Source organism: Fistularia commersonii, chromosome 1 (genome assembly GCF_037954325.1).
Source record: "Fistularia commersonii isolate RoL2024-O1a breed Wild chromosome 1, RoL_Fcom_v1.0, whole genome shotgun sequence".
Classification (NCBI taxonomy): Eukaryota; Metazoa; Chordata; class Actinopteri; order Syngnathiformes; family Fistulariidae; genus Fistularia; species Fistularia commersonii.
The window spans coordinates 9,215,086-9,228,071 of NC_141284.1; the positions used below are offsets into that span (position 1 = coordinate 9,215,086).

Sequence of the window (12,986 nt, forward strand, 5' to 3'; positions counted from 1 at the left end):
TCGGGTGACAATCGGGTGGGTCGTTTACTGTGGGTCTTGCTGGGGTTACACTCTGCTCCTAAGGATGACCTTGATGCCTCCCTCGCTGAGCTGGTGCTTGGTCAGTCACTGCGTGTGCCAGGGGAGTTTTTGCCTGAGAGGTCTGCTCCACCTGTCCGGCCGTTTGCGCCCTTGGGTTCGCGTTTTCTGGATCCGGCCCAACACTGTTTCCCGTGGTCTTTTGTGCCAGCGGAGCTCATGTCTGCTCGTTTCGTGTTTGTTAGGCATGACGCTCACCGCTCACCACAGCAACCCCCATATGATGGGCCGTTCCGGGTGCTGGAGGCAGGCACCAAGAGTTTGTTTTAAACATTGGTCGGCGTAGGGAGCGCGTCACGCTGGATAGGTTGAAACCAGTGCAAAGAGGGGCAGGTAAAGATGTATCCCCTTTCCAGGTACCCCACTGGGGCCGCCCACCGTCCAAGCCTGCTGTGCCGCCCGAGCAAACCCAGCGTCCGGCCCCTCCTGTTGTCATACCCGAGAGACATCAGGGCCGTTTCGACAGATTCATCAGGACTCCCGTGCGGGGCTTGTGATGTTTCCTGAGTCCCTTCTGGGTGATCGGGGGGGGCTGTGTGGCGGACACAAAGGGGTGTGGTCTCACCCCAACGGACTAAGGGTCGAGGGGCGTGGTTAAGCCAGGTATATAAAGACGGTCCGGGATGTTCAAGTTTCAGTGTTATTTGTTGGTGTTTCAATAAAGATTAAAACTCCTAACGCCTTAGCCATCATTCATCGCCTGACACACCACAGCTTTTACAAATTTTAAGTGTCAACTCAGTGAGATTAGCTCTTTTTGACCACATAGCTATATCTTTTAAACAGGCCACAGGATTTGACGAGCTTCGACACATATTGTGTGGAATTATCACCTATTAAACATATTTTAGCACCAGACACAAGCTTTAAAGAATTCATAAGTTTTTTTTACAATAAAGCCTCAACTCGGTGGTTTAAGCACGTTTTGACCGCATAGCTATAGCTTTTAATCCTGTGGCTGGATTTGAGTGATTTTTGACTTATATTTTGCAGAATTATGTCTGATTCAACAGGTCTCTGAACCAGAAACAAGCTTTAAAGGATTCAAAAGTTATTTACAATTTTAACCAGAGAGCTTCAACTTGGTGAAATAAGCACTTTTTGACCACATAGCTATATCTTTTAAACCTACTGCAGCATTTCAGTGACTTCAACACATGAAGTGCAGAATTTACACCTATTAAACATATTTCAGCACCTGACACAAGCTTTAAAGAAGTCAAGTTATTTACAGTTTTTACCATAAAGCCTCAACTCGGTGGTTTAAGCACGTTTTGACCACATGTCTGTCTCTTAAACCTGCGGCTGGATTTAGTGATTTTGACATATATTGTGCAGAATCAAACCCTATTCAACATATTTCTGCACTAGACACAAGCTTTAAAGAAGTCAAGTTATTTACAGTTTTTACCATAAAGCGTCAACTCGTTGATATTAGCACTTTTTGACCATATAGCTATATCTTTTGAATCTGTGGCTGGATGTGAGTGATTTTGACATATATTGTTCAGAAATCACGTCCTATTCAACATATTCCAGCACCAGACAAAAGCTTTCATGAATTCATAAGTTATTTACAATTTTTACCATAAAGCTTTAACTATGAAATAAGGACTTTTTTTTTACTACATAGCTATATCTTTTAAACCTGTGGCTGGATTTGAGTGATTTTGACATATATTGTGCAGAATCATGTCCTATTCAACATTTTTCAGCACCAGACACAAATTTTGAAGTATTCATTACTTTTTTAAAATTTCAACAATAAAGCATCAAATCGTTGAGATAAGCAATGTTTGACCACATGGCTATATCTTTTAATAATGCGGCTGGATTTGAGGGATTTTGACATATATTGTGCAGAATCATGTCCTATTCAACAATTTCAGCACCAGACCCAAGCTTTAAAGCATTTTTAAGTTATTTACTATTTTTACCGGAAAGCTTCAACTCAGTGAGATAAGCACTTTTTGACCACATAGCTATATCTTTTAATCATGCGGCTGGATTTGAGGGATTTTGACATATATTGTGCAGAATCATGTCCCATTCAACATATTTCAGCACCAGATACAAGCTTGAAAGAAATCATAAGTTATGTACAATTTCTACCACAAACGCTTCAACTCAGTGAGATTAGCACTTTTTGACCACATGGCTATATCTTTTAAACCTGCGCCTCAATTTCAGTGATTTTGACATATATTGTGCAGAATCATGTCCTATTTAACAAATTACTGCACTAGACACAAGCTTGAAAGAATTCACTACTTTTTTACAGTTTTAACAATAAAGCTTCAAATAGTTGAGATGAGCTCTTTTTGACCACATGGCTATAGCTTTTAAACCTGAGGAAGGATTTGAGTGGTCTTGACATATATTGTGCAGAATCATGTCCTATTTAACATATATCAGCACCAGACCCAAGCATTAAAGCATTCTTTAGTTATTTATAATTTTTACCATAAAGCATGAGGCATGCTCGACAACTCCCTCACTTCCACTTCCTCCTCTCTATCTAGAACCGATGTGTGGTGGTGTAATGTGTTATAAATGATGTGATGTGATTCAACACTGTGTCAAACCTACTGTAATCCAACCAATACTAGGGGAAGATAAAGTGATCGTTTTCAAAAAGTGGTCATCTCACTGAAATGAAGCGCTTTTGAATAGTTGTTAGTTGATAACTGTTCACTGTCAACTGTTGGGAACTAGTGTGTGCCGCTGAAATATGTTATATAGGATTTGATTCTACACAAAACTGACCACAGACCCTCTGCTGGACCCCTTGCAGTTTGCCTACGGAGCCAACAGGTACGTGGTCGATGCAGTGAACTTGGTCCTCCACTTGATCCCATGGCAGCTTGTCACAGCAGGAGCCTACAGCAGAATCCTGTTTGTGGATTTCAGCTCTGCTACGGTACAAGCTCTCCAAGCTGAACATGCCGGACTCCATCTGTAGGTGAATCACAGGTCTGACAGGAGGTAGCACCTGAAGGTGGGAAAACATCCCTCTGACTCCCAGACCATCAGCACTGGTTAAACCAAAGATTATGTAGTACACCAACAGGCTCACCTCTATCATCTCACCTGTCTAGCTCCTAGAGTTCATGGACGACACCGCCCTCATTGGTCTCATCTCTGGTGGGGATGAGGTACAGGTGGGAGATTGACTAGCCGGGGACCTGATGCAGTCCAAACAACTTGGAGCTCAACACTTTGAAGTCAGTGGAGATGGTAGTCGGTTTCGGAGAGAATCAAGCTCTGTCCATCACTATCATCCTGAGAGACTCCCCAATTAGAGTGGTGGAGTCCTACTCCTGCCATGGAACTATCATCTCCCAGGACCTCAAGTGTGAGCTGAACATCAGCTCCATCACAGGATGTTCTTCCTGAGGAATTTGAAGTTCAACATGCTAAAGACAATGATGGTGAACATCCACCTTCCCCATCACCATCTGGTACACTGCAGCAACCGCCACGGACAAGGGCAGACTGCAGACTATCATCCCATCTGTAGAGAGGTGATTGGGTGCAATCCCCCATCATTCCAGGACCTGTACGCATGGCATGCAGGCATGCAGGTAAGATTGTGACTGACCCCTCTCACCCTGGAAACCACTTTAATAGAATGGAGTGAATAGGTATACTGCAGCAATTGTTTTGACATTATGTGAGAGAACACCTACAGTCCCTAAAATTGGAACATTAAGGAGGTGTCGGAATCTGATCCACGCAACTAGCCATTAGTCACAATATAAGAATACTTCTACAAGGAGAACGGTTTGCTTTTACAATGGCTTCAAAAAATATTGGCATCATGGGAAATTAAAGGAGTAAGACTAGTAAGAGGGAGTTAAAAGGCGGTAGAGATTATATCATTATTAGTATATATTCAAGTCAGAAGGACAGCTGTAGCACTGGTATAAGTATATTTTATTCAGGACTATTTACTGCGCTGATGCTTGAGCTGCCCCAGATCAGGTTAGGCATCAAGTTAGGCTATACAGTATGTGTGTGTGTATGTGCACGTTTGTGTACGTTTGTCAAACAAAAAAAAACTCACTAACCCAAGCTTACTGTTCTGTATATTTCCTGTGCATCTTGTATTTGCAAGTGTTATTTGCAGTCCTTATGTCCTCTATTGTAAGTCGCTTTGGATAAAAGCGTCTGCCAAATGTAATGTAATGTATATCATAAGTAGCAAAGGAGAATAGCATTTTTTTTACATTCAGAGAACAGTAAGAATTAAGAAAAGCAGAGAAAAATTATTGATGAACAGACAAAGATTAGGGAGAGTATTCTCAAGTCCCCGAACACATTTAAGAGATTATTGTAAATCCAGTCAGATAAAGTCAAACCAGACCCTGTCACTCTAACATCATCCTACAGCCAGTATAATTACCTACTGGGTTAAAACAGTCCAGTGTTTTTATCCACATTCTGATCCATCTGATTTAAAAACACAAAAATCAGTGAAATTGTAAATATATTCCAAAGCTGATTGAAATCAGATGAGAAGGCTAAGAAGCTGTGCTAATTTTTAGACATCATGCACAAGACACAGTACAACCAGAAAGGATCCCTTGGACCTCCAGTCCCAAGACCGCTACTGATCCGCGGATCATTTTATACCAGTCCGCAGAGAAAATCTTTCTTGAACTGTAGTTTTTTCAGACCTTCCAGATCTTATTTTGAAAAACTACTGTTAACGGCCGCAATCTATATTGTAATTGCCTAATACAAAGGGTGATTGTCACACTCAATATTATTACTGTGAACTGTTAACTGTTATTATTTGAACCCCTGCACCTCTCTAACAGGTCCGTGGGAACATTTTCATGCTTGAAAGTGGTCCCTAGTCCAAAAAAAGGTTGGGGATCACTGCGTTAGACCATGACAAAAAACTGCATGCTTAAGGGACGAAACAGAAATTTATTCCAAAACATTGAGTTGCCTTTAACAGCACTACAGACAAAATATTTCACCAGCCCGCTATACATTAAAAACACCAAAGTAGATCCAATAACATGTTTCCAGAAGTATGCAAAATTGTTTCAGATAGCTTTAATTCCATTGTGTCTTTAATTATGTTATTCAGAGGTAAATGTTTGTGGAGAGTATAATAAGGATTATCAGTTCCTTCAGCAAAAACTAAATGAGGCTCATGAAAACATCAAACAAATGTGAGAGTCCAGTATGTTTTAATATATAGTGAATCCTTCATGCTTAAAACACTGTCATGAAAGTACTTCTCTAATTCAGCTTTGTTTCATTTTCATTTTTTTACAATACCAGTTCCATAGAAAAGCATTAGGAGCTTGCAATCCTGGCTCTTTTATATTCTTATTATAGTACTGTTAAAAGCACGCTTTGTGTGAAAATATTTGCCTGTTACAGGGTACAAAACATGACTAGAAAATAAGAAATGCTACTGCTTGATAAATGTAAATCTTGAAAATGTGAAGTAGAAAAAAACAGCATCTTCTGACAATTAGGTGGGCCCCATAACCCAGCATCTACTGAGAAAGTAAGGGTCCCGCCCATGTTCACACATTTTTAGTGAAAGGTACAGACATAATTAATATACATGTATTTGGAACTTAGAACTGGAATGACCACTCAAGCACTCAGCAGAAAACAGAGAAATACTTTTCTTTTCAGAACAGTTAATGGTCAGCAAATAAAGATGTCAAAACTGAATTTTTCGCTTGTTACAAATATGCCAAGAAGTGAAAATAAAAAAAAAATAAGAAGAAATAGAGGGCCATTTGCAACTGAAGAATTATGTTTAACCCTCACCATTTCTTTGAGAGTAATGTGCATGGGATGAATAAAACTGTTAGCAGGGATTAATAGGGCAGTAGTTTGATAAAAAAGTTATTCTATATTTTCAGACACTGGCAGAAGTTACATTTCACTTGTAGGATTTACAGGACAGTGATAGGGAAACTGTTTTACAGTTAATCTGGAGAAACAACTTTCAGTTCATGCACTCATGTCTAGCAGGTAGTTAATGTATAAGCTACCTTTGGACAGTATGCTGGAACTTAAAAGTCACTCAGCCTCATTTCATTCAGGGTATATCCCCAATTTTAACACCTACTAATGGGTACAAGAACTTCAGCCTTGCATTTCCTGGACTGAAACTGGCCAGAGATTTTCAAACATTTGAGAATATATGGAATTATACTTCTTCAGTAAGTAGTAGCAAAGAATGCTGGATGTAAGAATTAACTTTTTAAACAACATGGGCCTGAGAAGACTTCGTGGGTATCTCTAAACTGCTCTCTCGGCAACAGCAGGCTGGTACTTCAAACAGACAGGACTCAACATGAGCTGGAAGGACCTGGGAACACACCTGCTGCACACGTTGCCTGGATGGGACAATACGCGTACATTAAATCTGTACAAGTGCAAGATACAAATCCTTATGTGAATCCTTTGATGAAGACTACTCACCACGCAGGGCGGGACATGACATAATGTATGTCTGGTTTTTGGAAGCCATTGAATGTTGAGGAAGCTGCTACAGTATAGGCACCCATGTTCTCAAATACCAGCCAGTCGCCTACATGCAGGTCTGGCAAGTAACACTGCTCCACAATACGATCAAGGCCATCACATGTTGGGCCCCAAATACTGCAGCGATACATGACCTCGTCTGGCTTTAGTTTCTATAAATGAGGAAGAGATGTATGACAACACAGACAAGAGATTAAACTGGTTTCAACTGACCTTAACCTTGTCTGAATCTATCAATACAATCTTTAAGTTCAGCTTACCTTATGCAACACTGGCAAACAACGAGCATGGTCATAAAGTATACAGTTGAAGGACCCATAAACGCCATCATTCACATAGTACATCAGGGTTCTGTCACTCATCTTTTCATCTTCCTCTGTCGGTGCGAACATTACAAATTTCAGGATTCAGAAACGCAAATGTTTTTACAGGCCAGCATATCATGGATAAGGCTCTTACCATCAGAGACCAACTCCTCTTCCATTAGCACCTTCTTGGCTATAATGTTAACAACAAGTGTATAAGCAGAAGCCACATAAAAGCGCCCCGGCTCAGCGATGACTCTGACACCACTGTCAGCAGGGAAATACTTATCCAGGGCAGCATTGATTATTGCTGTTATCTGAGAAAAACAAAGTGGTCACAAGTGGACACTATGAATTTACAGCTAAATGGACCATAACTGCATGGCCTTATTCTTTTTAAAAAGGTATGAAGGGGATTTTTGCAGATAAAACATGAGAAGAGAAAAGAAAGCTACCTCTTCAAATTTAAGCCCAGAATCATCTGAACCAGGGAAACCTCCTCCAATGTCCAAAAGGTCCATGTTGAAGCCCAGGTCACCCTAATTGTAGGAGTGGAAGGTCATTTCATTGTTAACCTTGTAAAATTAAAATTGTCATGCACAAGAAGGCATAACTCACCCCAATATCAAAAACACAACGGGCATCAGCAATCGCCTGCATGTACGTCTCTGCATCAGTACAACCACTGCCAACATGAAAGCTAACACCAATCACATCCAGCCCCAGTTCCTTGGCCCGCTCAAGGAGACCACGACAAGATTTGAGTTGAGCTCCAAACTTAACACTCAGCCGACAGATTGCCTTTGAGTCATCTGTGGCAATACGCAACACCAACCTGGCAATGAAGTGAAAAATAAATGTGCCAAAACGGTCATGCGGTAAAAGAAGAAATAGACTGAGTCATAATAGTATGCTCTAAAGAATTGTTTCCTTGTAAAAGTGCCTCACTTGGCATTGTCATGAGAGCGAGCCACTTTCATCAGTTCAACCTCGCTATCAAATGTCATCATTGTGACCCCATGGGCAGATGCATATTTTATTTGAGACACCTGCTTGCAGGGGTTGGCATAGATTATTCTGCTTGGATCCACTCCAAGAGATTGAACCAACTGAATCTCCATCTAAAGGCACAAAACAAGAAAGTCAGAAATGTCACCAAATCACAGAGTTCTTTGAAACTTTAGCAATTTAGATGCAATTTATCAATACATACTTTGCTTGCGCAGTCAAAGCCAGTTCCTAGTGATGCAAGTGTCAGAACTACAGCCCTGCTGTCATTGCATTTGACAGCATAGAAGGGACAGACACGAGGCAGAGCTCTCACCCAGCGCATGTGTTTCTTTAGGACATCACCCAAGTCACAAACAAAGAAGGCATCCTTTTCATCCTACGAAAGAAGAATGAAATCATTTATATTCTGCATACTTTGTACGAGAAAAGCACTTCATGTTTTGCTCGCTAGAAGAGAACTGCGGTGATCATTTCAGTCTCTCACGGCAACAAAGACACAATGCAATATTGGAAATTTAACTAATGATCTTGAGTTCAGGTACAGGTCACTGTTTGCATTTGTCAACTAACAAACTGTGATCAGTCTTCCCCAAATAATGACAAAGGAAACTTACAGTCAGTGATGATTCATTGATCCTCTGCTCAACAATGTCCCTTGCAGAAAAACCCTCCTCCAGGAATGAGAATTCAAACTCGGGAATGGAAGTGTTCATTGTCAAAATAGGTCCTTTTGACTGATCAATAGTAAACTGGAAGAAGAAGAGGGAGTCTCCTCTGAAATTGCATTCATCCTTTAGAAAATCTTTTCATGTGTTTACTCGTTAACTGCTGGGAGAGTGCCAGACTTCAATGACATTGAGCTAGCCCATGATGCAGTATTCAAGGAAATTGCAGAATACAATCAGAAACTTACCTAGAAACGAAATAGACGAAACGTTTGAAGCTTCTCAGAGGCGGTAAAGCGAGACTGAAGGCCAGGGTCTGCTTTGCAGGCAATGTGTGTTCTCTTTAAATGGTGATTCTATACAATAAACACTTCACAGTATTGGTAGCCTATCGTGAAATAAAACAATTTGATGAAAAAGACAAAAAAAAAAGAAAATTCAGTGACGTGTACGTTAAGTCTAAGTTGATATTCAGTGAAAACGGTTATGTTCTCAGAGTACATTTAGACTGAATTAACGCGGTGCTACTTTAAATTCTGAATATGAACTTGCTTAAAATTTCAACTTAAATCCACTTTAAACGAAGTACCTATGGGTTCGCTGATGTTTGCCGAGACAGCACGACACAGTCTACAGAAAGGTTAGGAGGGCAAACAACAATTTTTAGTCCCGCCCAGGGACATTCTTTGCCCAATTAAAAGGAAGATATTCGTTGAAACGCAATGAGTGGCTTGAAAATAATCCAATCATCAGCTAACAAAGTATGCCACGTCAGTGTGCCGGTTCCGCTTACAGCTCCACATGCCATGATCCGACTTAGCGTTACGAAATGTCTACCGAAGTGATTTACCAAATTGAAAACACAAAATTCCAACTATTTCAAAACGATAACACACCAACACCTTCGTATTCTTTCAGTTATACTAATAAAATACTCAATAGGTGCTGGACGCGCATAGATACCTCTAACTATCTGGTCACCTCTCGTTAACGTATAACTAGTTCTCAATGTACGGTAACAATTAATTGCGTTAATATTTTAAAACAACCATTTGTTGTTTTTGCTAGTTTATTTTGTTGTTTTCAAAGCAGGGTTACGTCTTACGGTCGGTCTTAGCTTCTTGGAGTTGCAACTAAATCGACCCGCTAGCTAACATGAACTGGCATGCATTATTGATGTATAATTTGTTGTGACCCGAAATCGGAAAATCTAAATTTACCTTAATAAGCAATTGCATTGAGTTTATCCATTAGACGCGAATAGTATTTGAAGGTGAGTTTGCCGTCACAATCGAGTTCGCTGCTTTGAAAGTAAACCGGGCCGCCACCAGGACTACAACGGGAGTAGGAGCGCATAAAAGATCCTGAGAATATTTATAGAGCGCTGGTTTCCACGGCAACGCAAACCAGCTGAAACCGGCCTTCACTCTACGTACGAACCAGTTTAGTTACGATACGTTAGATCGTCTTCCGGCATGGCAGCTGAAAATTATACAGAAAAGAATACATTAAAAACGACTCCAGCAAACCATTGTCGAGGGAGCTAAAACCAGCCACTAAATATATGTTTTCTTTTTTGAATAAACACTTTAAAATTTCAGCCATAAACTACAGCTAGCTCAATACTAACAATAAGCTCCGAGTCAATAAGATAAGAAGCTCAAAGAGTCAGTCTTGGAGCTTAACTAGAGGTATTATGCTACCTCTAGTTTATGCCTGAAATGTAAACGCCGTTGATGTATTTGTAAAATACATCTATTGTTTTGGAACCAACAAAAAAGCATCTTATAAGTAAGTTTGATTGGTTTGATTGGCAGAAATGGCCTGGAAATGTAGAGTGGTACAGTAGGATTGGATTATCTAGCCAACTAGAGTGATTAGAATGGCTTGAATTAAGATGTAAACTGATAATTTATGTCAAATCTGTATTCGACACAGTCAATATATGTCTTGTACTTTTTACTTTTTTCAAGTACAGTAAATAAAGTTCAAATCAACTGACTGACTGTGTGTTTTTTTTTTTCATTACGTGCATAGCATGTGCATGAGGATTGACGCAAATTACATGGACGGAAAATCATTGAATAGTGTATGCCTACAAAGTTCACTCTCAAAATGGCAGGGAAAAAATGCACAGTAAAACAAAATTATGGAGACGAACACAGGACATTTTTAACAGAGTGGGGGAGTTTTTTTTATTGAACCTCACTAGCATATTTCAAGGCTTCGAATCTTCAGCAGCACTTCAGTTCACTCCATGCTAATGTCGACCAGGAATTTCCAGAGGGGACAGAACTTCACAACCACAAGTTTGTCACTTTGAAAGGTCAGGCAGAAAAGCTGACAGTAGTTCCAAAAATTACATAACGATTACGTTCCGTGTCGACCCGTTTAATGATGAGACGGGCTGTTTGCAACCTCCGCCGGTCATAGATGAGGCTGCAGCTGAGTTGGAGATGATTGATCTTTGTAAGAGGACCAACTGAAACCTGCTGTGAGAGAAGGGTCCATCGAATTCTCGAAGTTTGCCATTGAAAAAGTACCCAAATGTCAAACGTATTGCGCTTAAGATACTGTCAATGTTTGGGTCAACATACAACTGCAAGTTTCTTTTTTTTTTCTACCCTGAAACCTGTAAAATCAACCATCCATCTGTTTTGACAGGCACATGTGAAGAGATTGCTTCCAGTGGCAATAACTGACTATAAACCAGATTTGAACGGTGTTGTTGAGGGAAAGGAATGTCAGAGGTCCCACGAAGCGACATGCATGGTAAGAAAAAAATGCTATTGTAAATTATATTTTCGTTTGTAGACATTAACTGAACATTGAACTGAGAGTTTTTTTGTAAGACAGTGCACATAGTGTTCATTGTTGAAAATGACTGGCCTGTGGTCTTAGCTCTGTGGGAGTCAGTTTTGGGCATTATCATGTTGATGTGTGACATTTACAGAAGGATCACCCAAGACAAACAGGTACCATGTGAAGGACCAGAAAAAGCACAGTTCAGAAGATGCAATTGGATCCATATTTCCCCTGCCCGGACACAGGTCACCGGGCCCCCCCCCATAGCTAGCCCCAGGGGCAGGGCTTGGTGGTGAGCGCCTGGTGGCCAGGCCTGCACCTGTGTTCCACTGGGAGACTTCAACACTCACATGGGCAATGACAGTGCCACTTGGAAGAGTATGATTTGGAGGAACGCCCCCCCCCAGATCTGATCCCGACTCCTGTGCTTGTTCCTGGACTTCTGTGCTTGTTCCGGATTGTTCATAACAAACACCATGTTCACACATAAAGGTGTCCATATGTGCACTTGGCACCAACACACCTTAGGCCGCAGTTTTTTGATCGACCCTGTGGTCGTGTCATCAGACTTGCAGCCGCATGTCCTGGACACTTGGGTGAAGAGAGGGGTGAGGCTGTCAACTGATCACCACCAGGTGGTGAGCTATCTCCGATGGTGGGGAAGGATGCTGGTCAGACCTGGCAAACTCAAATGTAACACAAGGGTCTTCTGGGAACATCTGGCAGAATCCCCTGTCAGAAGGAGTTTTAGCTTTCACCTGCAACAGAATTACAACCACATCCTGAGGGAGGCAGGAGAAAATGAGTCCTAATGGGCCATGTTCTGTGCTACTATTGTCAAGGAGGCAGACTGGAGCATAAGGAGGTCGGCGGCAACCCTCAAACCTACTGGTGGACCCCAGCGGTGAGGGATGCCATCAAAATGAGGAACAAGTCCTATTGGGCCTTTCTGGCCTGTGGGGCTCCAGGGGCAGCTGACAAGTACCAGCAGGCCAAGCGGCTGTGGTGGTCTCTGAGGCAAAAACTGGGGCATGGGAGGAATATGGTGAGACCATGGAGAATGACTTCAGAAGGGCTTTGAGTAGATTTTGGTCCACCATCCGGCGGCTCAGGAGGAGGAAGCAGTACTTGGTCAAGTGAGAGCAGGGCGCTCCAGACCTCAACTCGAGACATTGTAGATCAGTGAAATGAATAGTTCAGAAACTGCCTTAATCCCATTGAAATGTCTTACAATGAGGAAGCAGAGCCGGGAGGAGCAGTGTGGGTTTTGTCTTGGTTGTGCAACAGGGACCAGCTCTACACCCTCACCAGGCTCCTCTAGGGGCCGTGGAAGCTTGCCCAACCAGTCTACATGTGTTTTGTGGATGTGGAGAAGACAATCGACTGTGTCCCACAGGCAATCCTGTTAGGGTGCTCCAGGCGTATGGGGTACCGAACCCCGTTATACAGGCTGTTAGGTCCCTGTATGATTGGTGTCAGAACTTGGTCCTCATTGCAGGTTGTAAGTCAGATTAATTTCTGGTGAGAGTTGACTGCCAGGGCTGCCCTTTGTCACCAATTCTGTTCCTAACTTATGGACAGAATTTCTAGGCGCAGT

The 12,986-nt window shown here is 41.7% G+C and overlaps 1 protein-coding gene across 1 annotated transcript; it reads right to left on the reverse strand.

The window, feature by feature from the left end:
* Positions 1 to 5,265: 5,265 nt before the first annotated feature.
* Positions 5,266 to 9,939, reverse strand: odc1 (ornithine decarboxylase 1). Its single transcript, XM_086146672.1, has 11 exons — positions 9,805 to 9,939; positions 8,833 to 8,972; positions 8,534 to 8,668; positions 8,122 to 8,295; positions 7,857 to 8,029; positions 7,527 to 7,743; positions 7,364 to 7,447; positions 7,063 to 7,225; positions 6,864 to 6,979; positions 6,541 to 6,755; positions 5,266 to 6,455 (listed from the first exon to the last, which is right to left on the reverse strand). Exons 3-11 carry the CDS (start codon positions 8,630 to 8,632, stop codon positions 6,320 to 6,322), a joined length of 1,377 nt encoding a protein of 458 aa, XP_086002798.1. The 5' UTR covers positions 8,633 to 8,668; positions 8,833 to 8,972; positions 9,805 to 9,939; the 3' UTR covers positions 5,266 to 6,319.
* Positions 9,940 to 12,986: the final 3,047 nt, after the last annotated feature.

Excerpts from the sequence above, each read along its gene's own strand:
- odc1 (XM_086146672.1), bottom strand. The coding sequence starts at position 8,632 with ATGAACACTTCCATTCCCGAGTTTGAATTCTCATTCCTGGAGGAGGGT. Across the intron at positions 8,030-8,121 it reads GCTTTGACTGCGCAAGCAAA|ATGGAGATTCAGTTGGTTCA; the intron begins GTATGTATTGAT and ends TTGTGCCTTTAG. Across the intron at positions 7,448-7,526 it reads GTTGTGTTTTTGATATTGGG|GGTGACCTGGGCTTCAACAT; the intron begins GTGAGTTATGCC and ends TCCTACAATTAG.